Source organism: Carassius gibelio, chromosome B11 (assembly GCF_023724105.1).
Source record: "Carassius gibelio isolate Cgi1373 ecotype wild population from Czech Republic chromosome B11, carGib1.2-hapl.c, whole genome shotgun sequence".
In the NCBI taxonomy this organism is placed as follows: domain Eukaryota; kingdom Metazoa; phylum Chordata; class Actinopteri; order Cypriniformes; family Cyprinidae; genus Carassius; species Carassius gibelio.
The window spans coordinates 18,502,173-18,526,588 of NC_068406.1; the positions used below are offsets into that span (position 1 = coordinate 18,502,173).

The 24,416-nt window shown below is 37.2% G+C and overlaps 1 protein-coding gene across 1 annotated transcript in view; it reads right to left on the reverse strand.

Annotated features, from left to right (window-relative positions):
• Window positions 1–24,416, reverse strand: part of LOC127967721 (cadherin-4-like) — a 188,889-nt gene that overhangs the window by 10,615 nt on the left and 153,858 nt on the right. The window contains exons 7-9 of the mRNA XM_052568361.1: window positions 23,232–23,376; window positions 16,154–16,326; window positions 7,896–8,033 (exon numbers count right to left, since the gene is read on the reverse strand). Of these exons, the coding sequence (XP_052424321.1) occupies window positions 7,896–8,033; window positions 16,154–16,326; window positions 23,232–23,376 (456 nt within the window). The remainder of the gene's footprint in view (window positions 1–7,895; window positions 8,034–16,153; window positions 16,327–23,231; window positions 23,377–24,416) is intronic.

Consider the following 24,416-nt stretch of genomic DNA (forward strand, 5'->3'; position numbering starts at 1 on the left):
AACAGTTCCTTGAAGGCTTTGTTCTTGGTCTCATCAGCTCCGTGGGATGGCTTCCGAGTATCACAATAGTTCAAGTTAGCATTACAGACAGTGTTAGGGGTAAGTTTCAGATCTCATTTGTTACACATGGCTCTTGAAAGAATATCACACTCTACTAGCTATACCCACAGCCCAAGGTGCAAATATGCGGCAAGCTGTAGCACACAAACACAAGCTCATTACAGCTCAGTAATCTGCTGTTTAAAGGGGTTATGAAGTGTGTCCGCCAGATGCTGTTTACAGTAATGGCATCACCATGCAGCAGAGACTACAGCCAAATAGACATTGCTACATGCTCAGTTGAGACCTATGCTGCAGTGGAGGCTATTTACTTTTCAGTGCAGATTCCTAAGATTAAAGCTACTCATTATTTTAAAGTATTTTCAATACAGTCAAGCTTCTTGCTACTCTAAATGTCAGGTACACTTACAAGCTACTAAGAGTAGTTAGCAAAATAAAATTAGCAACACTAACAGCTACTAACAAGCAAACACAAACTAATTAAATATTCATAAATAATTACTAAACTAGGTACTAAAGCTGCTATACTAATAAGGACTAACAAGGTGTTCTTAAAGCAATGCCAAAACTGGCTAAAATGCTAACATGCTAACAACCTTTACGAAAATTAACCAAGGTTTTCATAGTAAAAATTTAGTAATCATGGTTTTTTTTTTTTTTTTCTGGCAAATTGAGTTTTACTACAAATACCATTGTTAAACTCCAGTTAGTGCAGCAAAACCATGGTTCATTTGTGGTTATGATGGTTTAACTGTTTTTTTTTTATTTATTTTTTTTTAAATACAACCAGTTAATTTTCGTAAGTGTATACAATAACTATACAATAGCTATTTCTAAAATATTTAGATATTTGAAAAAGTAATTTGCTACTTTTAATAGACTAATTAGCTATTCATAAAGTTAGTTAGATGCATGAAAAAATAGTTGCTACACTACCAGATATCAGAGCAAGCCTTTTTGTAGCATTTTCCTTTAAATGTTAATGAGCTCTGCTGACCCCGCCCCTCTGTTCCAAGCCACTCTCTGAGGAACTGTTTACTTTAGCCGCATTCACAGTGAAACTTGCTAATTAGCACATTATTAGGAAAGGATATTTGCAAAGATTCATTAAAAAACCTTACACTTCTTACACTTCTGTAGAAGAAGCTGGATCATTAATGATTCATGTGAACATAAATGCATTTGTATAAATTGGGGGGGGGGCACATTCCCTTCAGAAACAAACGTAATCCACTGTGTCTTCAGTGGCTCAGATGTCGAGTAAATGAAGATTGCTATGTACATTATTACATCCAACAACAGAACACCCCAATCACTTAGGAGTCATTCTTGTGTACATCTACTCCAGTGGTGAAACAATGGCAGGCTGATGACAGCTCACTTTGGCCGGGTCTAAGGTAAGATGCCAGTCCAGTCTGTGCTGAAACACTACTGTCAATCAAACTATCACTGTCTGTCACACTGTGTCAAACTGTCACACAGAAAGGGGTAAAGATTTTAGTAGATAATTTTTTTTTTCAATCATTATAGGGTGGTTGTGTACACACACTGCCAACACACATTTATGTTCAAACAACTTGAAAAAAACTACATGTAGCATCTGATGACCCCTTTAAAGCAGGTAGTTAAAAAGTTAGCTTCACTACAATCCACTAACAAGCAAACTTTATTTTTATTTTTTTACTTTCTACCACATTAACAATAAATTTACACCCAATGACACTAATAAATATTATAATTTCTAAATTGGTGTAAAAAGCATATTTATTTTTTTAAGATTTATTTTTGGTTTTTTTTGCCTTTATTATGATAGGACAGATCAGCACTGATGGGAAGTAAGAGACAAGGGGCAGGATCAGAAAAGGTCCTAGAGTTGGGATTTGAATTCGGGACGCCCATAGTGCACTGCCCACAAGACATGACAAAAGCGATGAATTTTTGATCTGTTCATTTAACAGAATAATCCAAATTAAATTAAACTAACATGTTAAAGGAGTGGGTTTGATTAATGCCTGAGTTTGTTTCATTACAAATGTTACTCTTTGGAAAAAGTAGCTTAAGTGTTGTGATTATTTTTTTTTTATATTTTTTTTTATTAAAAAAAATAAAATAAAAAAATAATTATATATATATATATATATATATATATATATATATATACTTAGCAACTCCCCAACACTAGCAAAGATGCTTACACATATACACCAAACACTTAAAATAGAGTAAATGGTGGTTTATTTTCATGGTTTATTGGTTGAAATCATCAAAAGTAGAGAATGATAGAGAGACAGTAATATCTACTGGCTGTAGTGATGAAAACATCACAGGGCAGTTCCGTCTCTCCGACTGCACGCTGTCTGGGATACACAGCTGCATTTACTGATAAGCAGAAAAACACTCTGTTGAGATCAAACAAATGTGCTGTGTCCCTTCCAGGACGGGGTGCAAGAGACCAGTAGACGACAGGACAGTAGAAGACATGATTGACGGATTGATCTGTGCAAAATCAGAGTATGCTTTTTCTATAGGTTACTGCTTCCAGTTTGATTAAAAGAAAAAAAAATTACTCTGGCGGCTAGTTCAATAAGATATTGGAAATTGTGTGTGTGTGTGTGTGTGTGTGTGTGCTGTCAAAAAGAAGAGGGAAGAAAAGAGATACATGTTTATGATTTGAAGATTATTGCGGGGGGAGGTAGGAAGAAATTCAGAGGATAAACAAAGAAAATTACATTTACTTCCTTTCCCTTGGTTCTAAAACAAACCAAGGGCAAAATTTGAGCCACATTCTCTTTAAATATATGTAAAGAAATAACTCATTAAAAACGTGAGTATCTCACAGGCACCATATTAGATGTGCTAGTTTGATTGTACTTAAATACAGAAATTATCTGTGACAGCAATGAATTAATTAGAGGAATAATGGAATTATGTCTTTCATCAATATTCAGAACATTTCCATTCAAGTCAGGCAGGTCAGTGAAGAGCTAAAGATATTCATAACTAGTAGCACTATTTATATTTAATGACAGGCTGAGTTGGGCATGTTGCCCAATATTTATTTATTTTTAAATCTCACTTCAGTCAAGAGTTTACATTTGAATTTTTGTAAACAGCTCAGTCTCAAAGAAAAAAGAAGAAGAAAAAGAAAGAAGAGACTAAACCATATAAAACAAAGTTTCTTTGTAGATTTTTCCCATTTTTACTTAAATAAATAATCACAGAAGCCCTAAAGCACATTTTGCTGAGTTGTACTTTCTTTCGATTTAAAAAGTTACAGTAAACCGATCCTAAATTAATTTCAATTCAAGTTTGTATAGCGCTTTTTACAATACAAATCGTTAAAAGCAACTTTACAGAAAATTATGTTTCTACAAGTACAACATTTAGTTGTATTTAGTATTTAATGTATTTGTGATACTTGTTGAATGATTATACCTAATCACAATAATATAAAAAATGTCGATTCTTATAAATGTATTCCTGGGCTTCTGTAAAAAATAACGATAAACAAACAGAACTAGCATCTGCGGGGAGAGATTTAGAGAGTATATAACTAAAAATAGAGACAAAACAAAAATCCCTACACTGAGTCAAGATGAAAAACACAACTACAGAGTTGTGATTTTATGGCATTCTAAAGAAAACAGATCCATTCCATCGCAGTATATAAACATTAGTGCCTCACATTGACGATAAAGCCTGTGGTATGCTACTGTACTTCCTGTGGTTGATGAACTCTCAGGTCCACTGTGTTCATCATCATCTTCTAAATCTTCTAAACATCATCATTATAATTGCCATTACAGTCATCAAGGTGCTTCAAAACAGAGTGATCAGTTATTTCTTAAAATGCAGTACTATTTTGCTTTACTCTCCAGAAGCAATGGCTCTTTCCATATTCATGCGGGTTTTTGCATGAATAAAACATACGGCTGTCTTCAAATTGGAAGCGATATATCTGCTAGGTTTACACCCCCTCAAGCAATTTCGCTTAATTAGCTTGCTTACGTTTCTGAGGGTCTCCTACGGCAAGATGTATACTGCTTCATGCTTCTGTCAAATGCAAATAATCACAGAACATTTCTACCCTGCTTCGACTCAGTCTGTGTGGGTGAACGAGAGAGCAAGAGAGAGCGAGAGAGGATGGATGAAAAACAAAACAAATTAGTTCTAGCACATAACTCATGAATTCTGCTCGAAAGATGGTGCATATGTGCTTCACTGTGTGTCTGCGTTTGTCACAAGCACGCAACTGGAAAAGCGCAAGCCCAATTCCACGGCCTATAGCTATAAAGCGTCGATGAGAAGTTGATTCCGACATTCACAATCTCAGCTTTAAAGCTTTATTTTAATGAATGTTTGTCTGCGTTAAACTAGCAACGCACATGGTGAAGAATTTCATACGCTTTCATACAAGTCAGTTTGCTGTCTGTGCTCCACCGTCAAAGTATTTGATATTTTTGCTCGTTCTTTCTTCCTAACGTAGGCCTACTATTTCTAAAAAAATTGATTCAGCAAGTCTTTCACAAACCGCTGACTGAATCAACAAACCTCTTGCAAGTGTCAGGTCGTGTGAGCCCACCATAAACCAGTTGTGGGTAATTTTCTCTCGGCTCGGTGATATGTGACACAAGTGTTTGTTATTGGGAGCAAGAGCATGTGCCGAGTGTGGGACTTAATTGCTGGTGTCATCTGGGTTAACTTGCTCTGTTAGGACCTGTCATATGCATTGAGCTAAGACAAGACAACCCAAACGATGGAGTTGTTCGTCTGCTGCATTGTATAATTATGGATGCTGCGATGGACCCAAGGGCGTGTGTACCAGAGCGCTCAAGCCTGCATGAAGGGGAAAAAAAAACGTATGAAACTTGACAATTTCAGAAAGCATCAAGAGTAATCAAGTGGGTGGATGAGCAATGAGTTCGTCTGATTTTAGTCTTGCTTTCAATTTCGTTCTGTTTTGCCCTCACTGTTCATTCAGACAGAGAAAGTGTCTAATGCACAGATGAGAGAGTCTTAGTGTGTATTACATAGCGGAGGTAAGCCCCTACATCCCAACTCTCCATCTTAGTCTGGACCATAGGTGATGATAGACCCCATTTAAAATCTGCAATTAACCGAGCTGTCAGCACACTTAAAAATCTGTGATTGTGTGATCTCTCTCCACCTTTGAAGAAAACAGCAGCTGCGGCAGCTATGTGAAGCTGTTCGCTGTGAATACTCATTAAACAACTTTAAAGTTTATATTAAGTATTATCCTTTTCCCTCTAAAAATAACTGTCAATCGAACAAGTTTTGAACTTCTACTTGCATTTAAAGGAATAGTTCACCCAAAAATAAAAATTGTCACCATTGACAGTACTCACCCTGAGGATATTTTTTAATATTGTCTAATCCTTTTTATCCATTCATTGAAAGTTCACACACACACACACACACACTGTGAAAAAGTAACCCCAACCCAGGCTCATTGGAAATATGTGCACATGGCAACATTTCTGCAAACTGATATTACATAGCTCGTTCATTTTCCACAGTTTCAAATTGAAATCCAAAGTGAAGTCCAGTAAGTGGTGCTAAAAGTGCATTCAGTTCAATTTGGAAAATATTAACATAAATCTGGCAATATTTTATCACATTGGCTAATGTATGTATCATGGCAGTTCGGAAATGAAATGGTGAGTTGCACTAAAAGTTGCACTAATAACGCACCACCTACACTAAACTCTCTCCAAACCTAACCAAAAAAAAAAAGCAAATATGACATAAAAACTTACTGAAGTCTTTGAGCTGGATTAAATGTTGTTGGTGTTTGACTAGTGTTTATTTCAGCTTAAAACTGCAGTGAATTGTATGTGTAAGTATGCTTTTAATATGCAAGTATGCTAAAAAAAATAAAAAATAAATAAATAAAAGTTTTGGTTACGTGGACTTTCAATGGAGTGACAGAAATACAGTATACAGGAGCATTGGGTCATGACCCCAAGGAGAATCTTTGACCTTCACCCTGTAAACCCTCGAGGCTTCCACTATGGGCGTCTATACCCCTGTCAGACCTGTCCACAAGCATCTGGTCCTCAAAAACAACATTTGAGAATAAAATGACACCAATTAAAATGAAGAGCAAGACCTTCTGATGCCAGATGATAGATGTCATACTGATTCACTAACTATCGTTTGGCCTTCAAATAAATATTACAGGTAGAAAAAATGTGCAAAATAATTCAGAATGCTTCAGCATCAGACGGTGTGGCAGAGGCCCGGGGATATTACTTAATGAGAGAGAGAACGCAAGGGCACCAGAGATGAGCGCTGTGAGAGAGCGATAAAAGAGGGATGGCAGATAGCGGGAAATAAATGGAAACGGGGAGAGAGAGAGATAACGAAAGCCAGAGCGAAGGATCGAGGGAAGGAGATAAATGGCTAAGCGAAGAAGGAAGGAGAGACAGAGATGAAGGCTGACAGAAACAAACACTGGTAAATGTGGGAAAAGAGCTGTAGAGATACAGAGATAAAGAAAACAGGAGATGGAGGATGTACGGAAGGTGAAAGGAGAAAAAAAGGAGTGGATGAGAGGGGATTCAAGCCAGATGCCTGAAGAGAAACTACAGTCACCTGAGGGGCAGAACTGGCACTGGGACAGGAGAGAGAGAGAGAGAGAGAGAGAGAGAGAAAGAGAGAAAGAGCACCTGATCACACATCTCTCTCATTCCCTACACCCTCCATTTCATTCCATCTCTTCCCTCATCACCTCCCAGAATTCATTGCTCTTAGTGAATCTCTCTTTGTTTCACAGCTCCAGTAGTTCCTCCAGCTGTCAGACAGTATTGTGTGAATTAAAGCAGTATCAAGACACTGTACAAATTCTGAAATCGAGGTAATGAGGGGAGCGAATGCGTCCAAACAAGCAGAGCTCTTCTCCAAAACCTAATCCTAACCGTCCTGGCAGCTCTGACATACTGATCTGGAACACTCTACATGAGCAGCAACTATCAGTGCTATACAAATGAATATCCAGCTTACAATATTTAATATAGAATTTGATGTATTTGTATGCTTATTCTTATAAGCATACAAATACAAGTATTGGGTAAAATAATCCTATGGGCAAGACATTACAGGGAAAAACTTTTTCTAAAGCATTGGTCAGTTTTGAGTTTTTGGGTTAAAAGCTGTTTGGCTTTTCATAAATGTTTCAGACTAGTGGGATGTTTATTTTATTGACCTTTATATATTTGTGTCTGTAGAATCAATTTTAATACATACCTTTAAAGACTGTTTCTGTGTTATGTGTAGAACTTCAGCAGAACTTGCCTGCAGCAAATTTGACAATTTTGACAGTTTTGTTTATAAATGTTTTTTTTATTTTTTTTTTTAACAAAATTAAATTCCTAGAAGATTTCCAAAATCCCCTCTGTAAAATCTGTCAACATGATTAAATAAGAATTTTGAATCTGGCTCTATCCAGTGCTCAGATTTCTTTTCTGAAAAATATGTAAATTAGTCCATATTTAATTAGATACAACCTCAGATTTAAACATAACATTTCAGAAAACTTGTAATAAAAAAATGCTTTCAATTATTCATGTAATCAATCATCTAGGGAAGTGTGGTAATATCTAGATCGTTTTTTTACCTACACAACAATATTTTTTGAAATAAACTTTTCAGTGTGGAATGAAATATAGTTGATTTTCAATCATCAATTTTTAATTGGATCCTTTTCAGAGAGATTTTTTGCATGCAGCACACCTATGATATATTAAACTGTTGTCTACGTATATATTAAAACACACTATATGGTAAACGCTCTCTGTGAATTATAGGGTACTCACTGTTTTTGAGTCCAGCTCCGGAGGGTTATCGTTGATGTCAGCGATGCTAATGAGGGCTGTGGCGGTGTTGGACAGGCCGAAGTTCAGGCTGCCCTCCATATCGGTGGCCTGGACTATAATGGTGTACTGAGACACTTTCTGAAACAACACAGAACATGTCCATTTTAATCAACACATCACACATAAATCAGGAATTACCATAAGGATTTTCCACAGATTTTATACAGTTTTGGAATTAAAACTAAAATCTATTTAATGATGTTTGAACAAATTATTCCCTTTTATCTCTTTATTTTTCCCGACATAAAAATAAATAGTTAATTTCACTTTTGGGAATGACTTTACAGAAATGAAAACATATGGTAGAATGAAAATAGTTTTTGACTGATTATTACGTTACTTCAAAATAATATAATATAGTGTAATATATACTGTGTGTACACAGTGTATTGTACTTTTTCTATTTCTTTGTTTCGCTAATGGACCTGGAAATAAAGCTAAATATATACTATACTCCAAATCAGTGTTATTTTAGAATTATTTATATAGTTTTACAGTGTTCAATAATATTTTCAAATAGCTTTTATGTTTATATTTTCAGATTTAATTTTGTACTTTTGTCATTTTAAAAAAGAAAATTATTTATATAGTTTCAAATTATTATATTTTTCTTTATTTTTTGACAAACAAAAACAAATTTGAATAGTCTTAGCTTTTGTTAACAATAACAACACTGCTCCCAAGTGCCATGTACAAAAAGTGTTTTCCCTAAAGTATGACTACAAACTTTATTCATCCGTTTTTTGGTGATGGAACAGCCGAGCGTTCCAGAAGTTTGGCATGTAAGCCTGAACAAAGCCGTCTTACAAAGACTTTAAGACTGTGTATATTTGGGAAATGGCGGCTCTTTGTGTTTGTCTGCGGATACGTCTGTCTGTCTGCTTGCATGCAGGCTTTTCTGTTAATTAGGACAAGAGGCTACAGTGAGCATTGCTTTGCTTTGATACTTTGTCGCTCACTATTTATGGAAAGACACACACCCACACTCATACACACACAGATAATCAGTCCGCAAAAACAACTCTTCATCAACTGACATGAACCAGCCTGTTTGTAACCACGGATGAAAAGCAGGGGTTGCGAGGGCAACAGATGGATAGAAACATGCGCGCACACACACATCGAAGTGTTTGTTGTTGCATGGCCAATGTTCCTTTGGGTACAGATCTGAAACTGTGCCCCTGTCCATGCTCGGGTGAACCTAACTCCAGTTAGTCCACACTGGGAGGAAACAGAGAGCTGAGCCTGAGCCAAAGCCTCTCCTCTGCCTCTTTCAGCTCCAGCCGTATTAATCCGGTTGGCCGAAAGCCTTCTGTTGTTGCAGACAGGAAGTGGGGGGAGTCAAGGACAAGTCAGCCTTCCACTGAGACCAGTCTGGGGACGGGTGTCTTGGAGGGAGATGTCTGACTGCTGCTGTGAAGCAACAAATACCCTCGCAAGAGCTTGCTGGAGATGGTTTTACTTTGCTTCCTTTTGTTTTAGCAGATGACTGGCTATGGGATATCAATTTAACCATAACTAAACATGAGAAATGCCTCTCTGGCTCAGAGCTGCCTACTTACGCAGCATAATTATGCTGCCTTATAAAGCCAAATTCATACATGTGTGTAGTCTTCACAAGAAAAAATACTAAATATAGTTTGATGCCAATATGGTTAAATAATATTATCAATATTAAATGTCTTTATTGCCACTTTCAATCAATTTATAGGGATAGTTTAACCAAAAATGCATTGTCGCTGTGCACTGAAACGATCCCAGGCCCAGACTAGTATAGACATTGTGGAAATAGTCCATGTGACATCAGTTGTTCAACCTTATTTGAACAAGTATTTTAATAATGTCCTTACTCCGATTCTAGGATTTGATATCTTAATATGTGTTCCAAAGATAAACAAAGGTCTTATAGGTTTGTAATAAGGGTAAGTCATTTTTCATTTTGGGATGAACTATCCCTTTAATGTATCCTTGTTGAATTTATATATATATATATATATATATATATATATATATATATATATATATATAAAAAGGTTGAGAGTAGCATGTATCCTTTTTAATATCTGACAATTCTCTGATATTCAGCTGTTGGTGGATGTAAACTAATTCATAAATGTCTATTTTTTTCAACTTCTGATTCCATTTCTAATGGTAAATATGCATTGTAGTCAATAAATATTCATTTGGTTATAAAGCTCACTTGCATTTGTTCTAGCTCAATGGACGTGACCTTATGATGCCTGGAAGCCTGTCTGAAACCAGTTTCCTTAGCGGGAATCTTCATTCAAAAACCGTTTGTTAATTAACTGACTGACTGGACAGGTCTTTCAGAATCTTTCTGTCTACCCATCCATATTTCCCTCTCCCCTCAGGTAGCTGCATTTAAGAGGCAGGTCAGGGACTCCTCAGAGGAGAGCTCACAGTTTTAAAGCACTTAAAGAACCAAAGAGTACTGCGGACACACACTGAGAGTCATTAAAACCTGCGTCTTCTCGTTAATATTGCCCAGTTCGGCTCTATTAATGAGAACTCAATAGCGGCTGACCTTTATTAACACCATAATGAAATATCAATACTGTCTCCTCTGGTTATGCTCTGCAGAGAACAAGAGAAACAAATCAGTGTGTAATTAATTTCACACACTTTTCATACAGCGCTGGCTGCGGGGATGGAGAATGTGACTCTAAGAGACGAACTTAAACACATTTCCAGTCCTGGAGGGAGTGTAAAACGATTACACCTCAGGACAACTGGCAGAATCTTGGCGACTTGAGAGCAGATCCAGAGAGAGGCGAGTTTCACCCAAAGAGACTCTCACATGCTTGAGTCAACTGTTATGAGGAGCATTTCACAGCCCAACGGGCCCTGACCTCACTTTTCCCAGACACCTTGCTCGTTCACTCGGGAGAGGAGGGAATAGGAGAGGTGATAAGGGGAAGGAGAGGAGGAAAGTGATGGTGGAGGAGATGATAGTGGAGAGAGTGCAACCAGAAGTTATGATTCTCCTCATCTCGCACATGCAGGAAGCTTCTGATCATCTGGGAATGACTGGGACACACACACGTGTACTTCACACCGATCGATTCCCTAATCAGGCGTGGCAGAGTGGACACGTTCTAACCTAGACCTGACACAACAAGACAAACGCACACACACACTCGCGCGCACAGACCACATGGCCTCTGGCAGAGACAAGAGACAGGTAATGAAAAGCAACAGCCTGGACAATCTGGCTCGAACAGATTCACAGAGCTGCACAGACAGACATGCAGGGCTTTTAACTCACACATAGACAAAAGACACAGCACTGCCACTGCAGAACTTTTAAGCACTTTGATTTTATGTGATTCAAACCCGTGACCAAACACTGTGATACATCAATAAGATAAATGAAATGAACATTTATGCTACATTTGGTTGAAAAGCACCATGGGATTTAAAGGGATCATTATTAACTTATCTTCATGTCTTCATGACTGACTATCTTTTCTAAAACACAAAAGATGTTGTTTATAACAGATTGTCCAAGCTGCTCTTTCTAGTGGTGGACCGATATATTTAAAAGCCGATGCAGATATCGAAGGGAGCAGAGTAGTCAATGACAAATACCATAAACAAGGCTGTCCTTAGCTGACTCTGTGCCTAGTGTAATGTAGGGAGTGGGGCCCCCCTCGGTCTTGTGGGAGGGCACTATATTGCCCACCCAAAAAAGCAAGTCTTAAAGCAGGCGGAAACTAGCGCTGCTCGCAGGTCATTATGGAAATAATCTGGCTGTGTCTCTGTTCTTTTAACGTGCGATCAGTAAATCATTGTCAGTAATTCCCCCGCAGAATTTTCTACCCCCATCTGTGCTTTTATGCAATTGTACTCTAACGCTAATTTGCCCTATTTACTAAAACTAGCCCCAAGTGTTTATTTTAGTGAATGCTTTTTGTCATTTTGGAGCCTGACAGTCTGTGGTCTCCAAACGCTTTTATTGTGCAGAAATGAGAAATGTGAACATTCTTCCAAATGTCTCCTTTCGTGGTTCACCAACAAACAAAAAAAATCAATGGTTTGGAATGACATGAGGAGGAATGAATGATTCATTTGAACTCCTCTCTTCAGAAATTGGTCTTTTCTAAACTCGTAAAAAATACACATATCCAATTTCATTTAATTTCTGTCTGATATTATAGATTCATGCGGTGCTATTAAAGGGAAAAGAGGAGAGGATAAAATGACAGAAATGGGGATGGCTGGTTGTAAAGTGCATAAGATTGACGTATTTGCCATGAGGGGCATAAGATGAGATGACAGTTGTAGTAAAAGGCATGCAGCGCAAAAAGATGGGGAGAGGGGCTGCTTGTTAGCTGCTGTAATCAGACAGGTGATGGCGAGCAGGTTAAGAGGTGTGTGGAGGTGATGGGGTCTCGGTGTGAGAGGGTAATTGGTATTCAGACCTGATCAGACGTGTGTGACATTAAAGTCAATGTGAACTCCCACCAATGCAAGCGACTGCTCCAGGCTTCTTCAACCCACTAATTACTGCATAAATATTCCAATTAGACGACAGGTACTGATGAAGGAGGATTATGCTCCTGATGAGAAAATGTGTATGTGAAGGATATGCAGAGAGGCAAATGTTATGATGTGTATATGTGTGTGTAGACAGCTGTCCGTCTCGCATGTACTCCCCGCTGGGTAAAAACACTGGAAGTTCAGAAGGAGCATATTCATGTAAGCACTCCGGTCAGAACACTAAGTGGAGTAAACAGCAATGCCAATTTTTTATTTTAAGTGGTTATGTTAATTGAAGTGAAGTGACGTGTAGCCAAGTAATGGTGGCCCATACTCAGAATTTGTCTCTGTGGCACCCAGGGAGCAGTTGGGGGTTTGGTGCCTTGTTCAAGGGTCTCAGATCAGTCGTGATATTGAAGGTGAGAGTGAACACTGTACATTCACTCCACTTCCACTGCTTTAATTTGAAATAAATGTTTTATATTTGAATATATTTAATAAAAAACAAAATATTCATGTGATGGCAAAGCGGAATTTGTAGTCTTGTTTCTCATGATCCTTCAGATATGATTTTAAAATGCTTAGTTGGAAACAAAATAAGATTTTTTTTTTATTACTGATGTTGTAAACATTTGTGCTGCTTAATATTTTTGTTGAAACCTTGATACATTTTTCACGATCCTTTAATCAGTAGTTCAAACTTACTGCATTAATTTGAAATAGGAGTCTTTTATATCATTATATATGTCTTTACTGTCACTTTTGATTAAATTATGCATACTTGAATAAAACTATATAAAAACACTTCTGTTGGTGCTGCCACCCCCCCCCCCCCCCCCATTTTTTTATTTATTTCTGAACAGCAGTGTTTATTTAAAGATATATAGTACACAGATCTAATGACATGTCGTCATAATTTACTCGTCCTGAAAAACAAAAGGAGATACTTTTTAGGAGCTTGTCAGAATAAATCACCATCCACTATCTCTGTATGGATAACAGAAGCCTGGACACACTCCAACATCTCCTTTTGTGTGTCATGGAAGACAGAAAGTCATACAGGTTTGGAACAACACGACGGTGAGTAAATTATGACAGACTTTTCATTTTTGGGTGAACTATTCCTTTCAGTCTCATCCATCAACATCTTGCCCGACAGAGAATGTGATGTTGAAAAACTTCCAAATGTTCCATTTGCGATGAGGCTTTGTAAACACATAAGTGTGTCCTAGTTCTAATTGGAGTGCACAGGTGGAAGAGAGCGCAATCACTGCGTTAGATTAATGAGGGTCGCGCTCTGGCCCTGAGAGGAGGACAGATTACCCGCCTGCAGTAGGTACCACGACCCACATTCATGCTCCTGTAGAGACTCTCAGCCAGTCTGTCTTAGTCACTGGATTAGGAGGAGTCACTGCTCCAGGTATAGACTTATGATAACTTGTCACAGAAAAATAGAAAATCCTGAGATGACAGCTAACGTCATCTAACGTGGCATGAAGGGTAGAGAACTTTATGTGCCAAGTGAAACAAGATGCCAAAGGAATAATGATGACGGCTCTAACAGAACTCTAGTGCCAAAACCCCCTAAGCAACTGAAAAATCACCGCAATGACCACAAAGTAGCTTATTTGAAGGCCACCAGCAGCGATTTACACTGTTTAATAAGTTTAATAAGTAATTTAATAACAATTTGTTAGAACAAATGGTTTCAATTATTTAAAATCATCATTATAAAAAATATCAATAACATGACAAATAGATCCAAATCTATAGTGTGATTTATGATAATACAGTTATTATTATTATTATTATTATTAAATAACTGTTTATTTAAATAACAAATCTTGGCACTAAAGTATAACTGATAACAGCTACTGTAATGATGATGATGATGATAATAATCGTCGTCCTCCTCATCATCATCATCAATTATACTTGAGCAACAGCACTATTTGTCACATAATTAATAATGAAGAGGCAGAACAGTCTCCAGTTACTACAACTAGACATTTTTTAATTTCTATTTTAATATGATGCTAATGAGAATGGGTTCGGAATCTGTGGTGAGAAAGCAAGGGATCACGTAGGATGGAGAGATAAAGGGGAAGTTGAAAGACTTCCCTGCAGGTCCGCTTAAGCATTCTGGGATAAATTGAATGGACCTCTGAGTGACCCTGCTCATTAGTGGAGCAGAGGGAGGTTAAGGAGGAGCACACAACTGTGTGTGTGCTTGTGTTTGTGAGAGTGTGTGCATGTGTGTGTTCAAGAAAGAAGCAGTTGTGTGATAGAGAGAGGGATTAATGAAGAGGTTAAAGAGGGGAACACGTCTGGTGGGAAGGGTCAGGCTCATGAGTTATGGGAAAGCTGTTCCCATGATCCATAGAGTTCATTTGTGTGGGTATGTGAGTGCATGCATGTATTAAAAATGAAGTCAACTGCATTCTAAAGCAGACACTAAGAAGACCCCAATGATTAGCTGAATTAATTCTAGGCGGGGCTGGAAATAATAAGTATAACAAGACTCCAGAGCATGTACATATCTCTGCTAGACAAGCTAGAAAATCCCAGAAATGATTCAGAGGCAGAATCCCAATTCACACACCTTCACTGAGCATGAGAAATCCTGTAAACACTACCCTGGGAATCATGCACATACTTCATTTCAGCATGAAATAAATCAGGTGCCTTTTTTTGTTTTTGAGGATTGTGAAAGGTTTTTTAGTTTTTTTGGTAGCATCATCCTCCAAACCTGTCTGAGGAACTGTTCTATCTAAATAATCAATGTGGTTCAAAACAACATTAGACTAGTGCTTCTCCGATTTTTGAATCAAAGGCCCCCTGTTGTAGAACAAAATATTCAAAGATACGCCAAGATATTTCCAGTATTTCTGCTGTAATATGTTAAAGCTGCTTGTTTCCAAACGTTTACTTATTTACCTTATTAAGCAATGCGGTTAATTAATTTAATATATTACATTAATTCATCAATTCTAAAAGATAGCAAGAAATACCACTTAGGTTTATATATTGATTTGTTTTGTTTATTTTTTAGCATTTTAATATATAAATAGAAAACTGTTATTATTACCTCTTCTGTAAAACCACCTATTTTGGTGGGTTTGTGTGTAATATAAGCCTAAAAAGAATAGGAAAATTCTTGATCAGAAACAGTTTTACTACAGTTTCTCTATAAATAATGAATTGGAATGCACTGCTTGTTACCTACAAAACTACACAAGACAGATACTCTCAAATTCAGCCATGATTTCTGCAGTATTCTGAGCATGCTAGTCATTGAAGCTGTGGCTGGTGCTCTGATGGGGTGTTCTGGGAGGGCAGATAGCTGCTCTTCAACTTGAAAAGGTCACAGACAGCTCAAAGGACAGGCTGATCATTAAGTTGATTCTAAAAGCGCTGTTTGTTACAGTGCAAGAATGTCTCTTCACAATGTTGCTCAAAGGAAACCATCCACACCAATATGCTCAGACAAACCATAGCTGAGAACTAATTATAATCTAACGTAGGAGAGAGGTTGAGAAAAACACTCTTCATGGAATGGCAAACACATATGCTCGTACACTCAGACCCATTACACTCCAAACACATTACACATTTATCAACAGTTCTTTGAAAGAAAATCAGACAGCAGCACTTTCTTGGAAGCACACTTGTTTTAACATGTACGAGACGTGGCTGACCTCTCTGTCGATGCCGGTAGCGATGGTGCTGATCTCTCCTGTGGCTCCGTTAATAGTAAACATGTTGGGAATGGGGATGTGTGGCGTCTGGCTCAGGATGCGATAGTGCACCAGCCCGTTTGCCGTGGTGCTGTCGTCGGCGTCAAAGGCCGTTACCTGCATTACAGAAGTGCCTGCAGAGGAAGAGAGGTAAACAAGCGTGAATCAAAACACTAATGCATGCATAATTGCTCCATTTCTGTCACAAAGCAGCTGGGCTTGTTTGTCCGAGTCGCTAAGAACAAACACACACAAACAGTGACTATTTGATCAGAGAAATCAAACTTTTTGTGCTGTTCCCTGTGTCAGAGCAATGTCCAAACGTCACATCTGATCCCGGGGTCTTTCGCACCTAAGCTGTCTCATCTTCTTCATTTCTGATTCTGCTCTCCATATTAAATCTGCTCGGTAATGAGGGTCTGTCTGCTTCTGTCATTTCCTTATTCCCCAGTCCTGCTATAGCTGTGCCGGCACTGTTAAAGTCAAAACGAAAATGACTTATAAAATGTATGTTAAAAATTCTGTAATTAGTTTATTAGTTTTTCATAAGTATTTTTGTTATTATTTGAAGGATTTTTTTTTTTAGATAAAAATGCATCATGAAGAGTTAACTCATGATTAATCGCAACTTAATCACACATTTTTATCTGCTCTAAATATACCTTAAATAATACTCTTATCAACATGGACATGGACAAATGTTGATGTTTTATGCAAATTTATGTTTATTATGTGTAAAACCAGTCAAAGTATAGCATGACGACAAGACATGTTCTAAAGGTCATAGATGTTTTTCACATAACTTGTTCATGTCTATTAGACAAATGAAAAAAGAACATATAAATACCAGGTTCCCATTACTTCTCTTTCTTTGCACTGAGCAATTTACTTACAAAGACTGTTTACGTTCTGTTTACGTGACAGGGCAGCTCACTTCTGAACATGCAAAATGTACATGTATTATTTATTTTTTAACTTTTGTTGTGCCTACATACTGTATTTTGATCCAGCTAAATTCTCACTAAAACTGCTTTCATATTTTACTGTTTCTGGTGTAAGACAATCTAATTAATATGAAGTAGTGACTGAAACGTGCCACATTAAGAATACATATACAGTAACTCTTCCTTCCAAGATGTTAATATCCACAAACATCCTGATTTATAATTGAGCCATCGTCTGATGAAATCCAATACTCATAAGATAAAGACCGTAGCAGTGCTGAGATTTTGGCCTTATATGAATGTAAAATTAGAGAAGCAACATAATACCAATTTTAACTGAAAGTGCTGCTCCTCTCAGCCACTGAACTGAGCAGATGCAAAACCTCACACTCGTGCAGCAGTACCAGCGAGTCTTAGAAACTAAATAAGGTTTGTCCAATTATTTATAATGTATTGTTGCTAGAAGGTTTTTTATTTATTTATTTTTTAAGTTGCTTAATCTAGTGACAGAGTCGCTAAGTTGGCAGCACTGTGCATCTCCATTTCTCCAACTATGGGCTAAGCAACAGGGTTAAACAGAAATTGCATACCGCATTAATCATATGTCAATAAAATTTGTGCTGTTAAAATTAGTTTGCGTTAACGTATTATTAACATTTTAATTTTGAAATACTTGAAATATTTAAAGTTATGTAATAGCCAAAATGCAAACCATTTCAGTCAGAGTAATAAAAGTTTTAAATGATTAACTATGATAGGACAAATAATTTTTACACTTAACATTTCAAAGTCATAGCCAAGGGGGGAAAATGGCTAAACCAAAATAAATCACAATCAAAAACAGTTTGCCACCTTTAAAAGCCCATTTTCGTGCCTCTATTAGTTCAAAGTTGCGTGTTTAAAAACAGCATTTTGAGACTGGGTCTGCGTGCGTGTGAAATGTGTTTGTCTGAATACGAGGCATCAGAATGGCGCTGGTGGGGGCCCATATGGCCTTTAGTCCCCAAAACATGTTTATCGATTTCTGAGAGCTTGTCTCACACCATCTCAAATGTGAGTGAGCAATTAAGGGCCTCCAAATAGAGAAACGGAGGATAAACCTCCTTGCGACGTGGGCAAAATGTCACCCTGTCATTCTGTGTTAATGTCATTCTGTCGCTCCCGTGTTCCTGTCTCTTCTGTCATTTAATATTAATGGCCACGGCGACCCAGAAAGTGGGTCCGAGGGGGGTGGCCGCATGTCCAGCCACACGCGAGACCTCACACGTTTGTGGGTTTCTCCGGCCTCACTGTAATTGTAAGATAGTGCCATCATTTCGTGAAAAAAACACACCTACGAGGGGATAATTGTGGCTGAGAGTTCTATTTCAAAGTTCATTAAGTTTCAGAGCAGAATCTGTCACTATGCCCCATGAGAAAGAGGAAAAGGAAGAAATGAGCGAAGGGAGAAGAAAAACAATTAGGCCCTCTTCTGATAGGGCTACATCAATTTTTGAACAACCAGCAAGCACATGTGGAGGGATGAAGAAGACAAAAGAGTTGCATGTCAACTCTGTTGCCTTCAATTTTCAATGAGTGCCATTCTGTAACGGGATTAAATGCTCTTTATGTGTAAAAGTGAGAGAGATGACCGCGCAGGAAACAGTTAACCCCTAGGCCTTTTCAATTGCTTTTTAATTTGAAAACTAATTCAATGCTGTAATTGCTTTTCGACTTAAACCACTGAAGCTCAAAATTCCTCCTTTCATTAGACACGTGCCGGTCGGGAGACTCTCTCTTTCACAGGTATATAAGAAATTGGGGAGTCATTAGTTTTAACAAGTTTAACATAACCAGCCTGAGAATGGAAACCGACCCTTGCAGTGCCGGCACGCTTGAAAACGACGTCTCCTTTCGAATCACCCGCCGTTTGAAGACAGACTGGAACACGCAAATGCATCTTGCCGCCACTTAGTCCCAATTTTCATTTGCTTGCGCTATGGCTAGATCCCAAAGTGCTTACATTGAAAATACAACATAAAAGCTCTCTATACTTGGCTGTCCATCCGAGACAAGCTGCTAGCCAGACTAAACTAGTCCTCCAAGCTGTTATCACTCCGTTTTCCACTGCAGATTACACTCAGCACTGTCTCACGCCACCCTCACGGTGAGGCTTTCAAAGCAAATCTGTTTTGTCAGGGCCGTAGCCATATGGAGTCCTTTGAGGACTATGAAGAGGCAAATGACTTTTCCTGCAAAAAAGAGCCAGAGGCAGACGCCTACTTTAAGTCCATTAAACTGATTGAAACATTCCTCTCTCCTCTCAGCGCTCTCTTTTCCCCTCTCTTCTCCTCTCCCGTGCATGGACGTCAGGGCCTAATTAACCCCCATGGTCAGCTGTCTGAGGCTGTGTGTTGAGTAGCGTCCTATCGTCCACTGTTAGCAAATTTCCTTATCAGCCGTGTGAGCTGGAAGTGTGAAAACAGAATTTTCTAGCCGTGCCGCTCCTATGCTGTGGCTTGTTTTTCTCTGCAACAGACAGCAAAAATATCCCCCTTGCAAAAGAACAGAAAGCCAAGTAAACAAGGATACATCTGACTAAAAAACGAGGCAGGATCAGTGTTGAAATTTTAGGCCAGTAAAATGCAAAACAACAGAGAATAGTTTGAAGATGGCAGGACAAAAGAGAGAAGAGAAACGATTGTTTTAAAAGATAATTGGCTACAGCAGTTCTGTTTCTAAACACTGTCCATTGGGTGGTGCAGCTGAATTTTTGGCATGCAATTTTTATACATGGAAAAAAGTGAAAATTAGGATTACTTATTGTGGAAAGTATAAGAAACATTTTGAGACACTTCTTTAAGAATGTGAGAACTGTAAAGCTGCCTTAACTGCTTCATAGACTGTTGCTGGATAAGAAGAAAGAAACTATTTATAAAGACTACTTTTAGTTAGTTAGTTAGTCTGAATTGTTAATATTCTCTTTCTCCTCAAAGAATACTTAGCTTTATACAAAATCTATCCACCTTTTACTTCAACGTGGAAGTAAACCTATGGGCGAGACTTCTGCTACATTAGCCACTACAGTGAAATAATGAGAAGAATACCAAAGTGCAGTAAATTCTTACAAAAAAAAAATAAAATAAAAAAAAATTAAACACCTGCCTACGTGTTCTGTGCTAGACTAACTGAGACTTGTCATGACACTTGTATACTGTTGTTATTCTCTTGTTGATCTGATTGCTTTTATTGTTCTCATTTGTAAATCGCTTTGGATAAAAGCGTCTGCTAAATTATTAAATGTTAATGTAATTGTAAATGGTACAACTATTGGCACTACAAATTAATGTGTTCATAATTAAGGAAATACATTCAAATAATACGGTAAGGCACACCAATTTCCAATATCAAGTAGCAAAACTAACTGTTTTGTACAGATATAAATAGGTGGATGTGGATGAGAAGTTAGACCCATATAATTTACAGATGGCTGCACCCATTTTTACTGTAATAAAAATGTGGAGTCTGCAATATCAATTTATCTGATCCAAACACATTTTACTATTATAATTCAATGTAGTTCTAAGCAAATAATTAAAAGAAGACAACTTGTAAAGCACTATGTGTATATATATATATATATATATATATATATATATATATATATATATATATATATATATATATATATACCCTCTCCTTGTAATACCTGTGTCATACCCATGTCATTATACAGAGCTATGTCCCAATATGTCACAAAACACACCCCCACAAACTACACCCCGATTTTGAAATTAATCTTTCAAAATAAGACAGAAATATGCAATAAGAAATTAAATAGGATACACTTTAAATTGAACTTAAATAAAGAAGTTTTAAGTAAAAATGAGTTCCAGGACATCTTTTAGGGAAAATCAATGCTGAATTGACCCTGACAGGAAGAACAAAATATTATTACTTTACTTATTGTATTGTTTTCAGTCAAGACAATAAATCAACAATTATGAGGGGAAAACATTTCTGGATTCACACTAAAGAGTTTAATTTGATGCAGGTCTGAATCACAGCCGAATTGGATTAAACTTAAATTGGATCAGTCTTCTAAATGTGCAGTAATTGGGTGATTACTTGTGTTTAGGCAGCAACGAACACAATTTAATTACTCTATGTGTCTACACCTCCAAATAGATATTTTGTTGTCAATGAAATCAGTAATGTATCATTTAAAGAAGGATCCCTCTGTTGAATTGATCTGATAAGTTCACATACATCTGCAGCTGACGATAAGGACACTTCCCTGCATGCTCCTCTTTGAACGTGGCCTGTAGTGCAGAAGCTGATGGAAAATCCGCTGTAATACTTCAGAGACACTCTGATATGAGCATCTGTTTGGTCTAAGCCTCCCTTGGTGAGTTAAACTGATAAACATGTTCCTTCAACGTTCATGTTTAAAATATACAAAACATCTGCTGTGATTGAATCCTTGTGATCGGGGAAGATCAACGGTTAATATTGGCATTGCCATTTACAAAGCAATGAGATTAACTTCGGTCTCATGAGAGCCTGGACCCGGGTTTAGCTCGGCTTCATGAGAACTTCATGTTTTTAATGCACGTGAAACATGAAGGATGTCAGCATGAACAGCAGAAGGATAATGGAACAGCCTGTATCGTGTCCGTTTTCCATGGATAATTTACAGAGCTTGTTTGGCGTGGAGTAGACCCACGCTCTACTGAAGGGAAACAGAAAATATTGCACCGTTCTTTTTTTTCTCTCTTTGTTTATGAATTCCCTTGAGAATCAAGTTTGTCTGTGAGGAGAGCTCAACAAAATAAAGAGTAAAGTTTTGTCCTGCGAGGCAAGATTTCTGAGCCGTAACATTACAGAAGTTGGACACAATCTGACACAATCTACACTTTGGCTGCTCAGTGACTCGACTCTGACGGCTTACACCCCGAAGAGGTGGAGAATAAAGAAAGAAAGTGAACCTGTGTTTGGGAATCCCAGTTCAAAGAGAAAGAGAAGCATTCACAGAAAGGGCCGATTCACATGGGCTATTCAATAAATCATCCAGGGAAAACATACTGTAAGATTCCCTTGTTTGTCTTATTTTACTACAATAAAAATCTGATGCATAATACAAACTTCAAAAATCTGCACACATCTTGTTTATTAACTGCTGTGCACCTAAATCCATATTCAATATTCTGAGCATGCATCATTTTCTTTTTTTAAATTAATATTATTTTTTCTGATTGTGATTCTGTGTAAATGCATTTAGGTGACCTCTGTGTGACATTAAGAAGTATGTGGAAATAATAATAAATAATGGAAGAAGTATATGGAAATAATACCGTACTTCATATTATTAGTGCAAAAAATAAAAAAAAAAATAAAAAGAAAAGAATAATAAATAATAAATTAATTAATAAAAGTATGTATGTATCTATATAATGTATTTGTGTGCATGTATTTATAAAATTAAATATAATATAAAAAAGATACAATATGGTAGAATATACCTATGCAAAAATGTGTAAGTAAAACAAAATAAAAAAAAACAAAAAAAAAAACAACACCAACAATAATAATATCAATAATGCTATTATTAAAATGTAAATATCAATCAAATCAATATATTTTAATGAATTATTCTAATAACAATCTAAAAATAGTAATTCTCATAATAATAATAATTATTATTATTTCTAAACATCAATTAATAAATAATTTTAAAAAAATCAAATCTGAAACAATAAATAAATAAAACTATCTGAATGTACAATTGCACATCATAATACAAAATAATTAACACATAATAACAGAAGAATATTGCTAACAAATAATAATAAATATGGTATAATATACCTGCGCACAAAGGTCCTAATAATGAAATTAGTTATGTCATACACTGGTGACGATGTTTTCAGTCATTTTCATCACCAGAATTGTAATGCACCAATATAGCCACTAGTATTATTACTAATCATGACATCACCATTACGTTAATTCATGATTAACTAATGCTTTTCTTTAATGGCATATAAAATAAAATGATAAACTAAACACATCATCACAGCATAATCATCAGCATGATCTTTATTGTGGACACATACCTGGTTTGGACATTTCGGCAACTGATCCGTTGTAGACCTGGTTCTTAAACTCGGGTCTGTTGTCATTCATGTCAATGACATAAATGTACAGATCAATAGGAGGCTCCATTTGGTTCCCATTAATATCCACTGCATGAGCTCTAAGCTGTGGATGAGAGGACAATAAAAGCACATTAATTAACAATTCATAATTCACACATAACTTCACCTCTGCCGATGCTTCAGTGGAAAGCACAGCGCTGATATTAAATCAGCTTTAAGAAACTCAGAAGCTTTATAGATCTCTGTGTGCTCAGCGGACGCACCAAATGGAAATTGCATTCATATTTCATATGTTAGATACGGGATCCGGTGGGAAGGCATTGCGTTGTTCCTATCTGAAATCCATGAGTTATTATTCAGAGAGGACTTCCAGAGGAACAGAGTGTAAGTTGGAGTTTAGCTTCAGAAAAAAAAGAAAAAGAATGAAAAGGCTATTTTGGTTAGATCTCCAAAAAAGTGTGAGAGGCAAGATAAAGCTTTCTTTAATTCAGATAAACATTCCCTTAAAAATAAAATAGTTTTTTTAGTGATAGAACATTCCCACGGGAGATGGGATAAGGGAGGGGGGAACGAGAAACAAAAGAGCAAGAGATAGCACAAGAAAAAGCCTGAGAGCGAAAGAGAGAGGGATAGAGGAAAGGTTTAAGGCTGGATTAACTCCAAATTCTCTTCTTTGAATTTATTCACTACAGAATTACATGCGCACGCACTAAATAAAACTATTATCCTAAAATCCCTCCCCGGAATTACATCCCAAATAAGAGGGTTGCATTGCTCTATACGATATACACGGGAATATCCAGATTCTATATGCATTTCTGCGGTAATACGACACCTGCCGCCAAAAGCTCTCATTTAATATCACCCGAGACGACAGGTTTTTGTTGTGCAGGGCAAAACTAACTGTCAAGCAAACAAATAAATAAAGAGGCACAACAGGAAAATCTGTTTCCTCAGCTGCTGTGCTTAGCATTCTGTATGGGTTGGTGAGGCGGCAGTGTGTGTGTGAGCTTGTAGATATGTGTGAGATTGTCTGTTGTTAGTGGCTGAGACACTGCATATTTGATCTGTCGACCCATGAGAGCGTGCGGACTGCAAATGTGTGGCTTAATGGCATTATTAACATGCTAGCTGACAGAACCG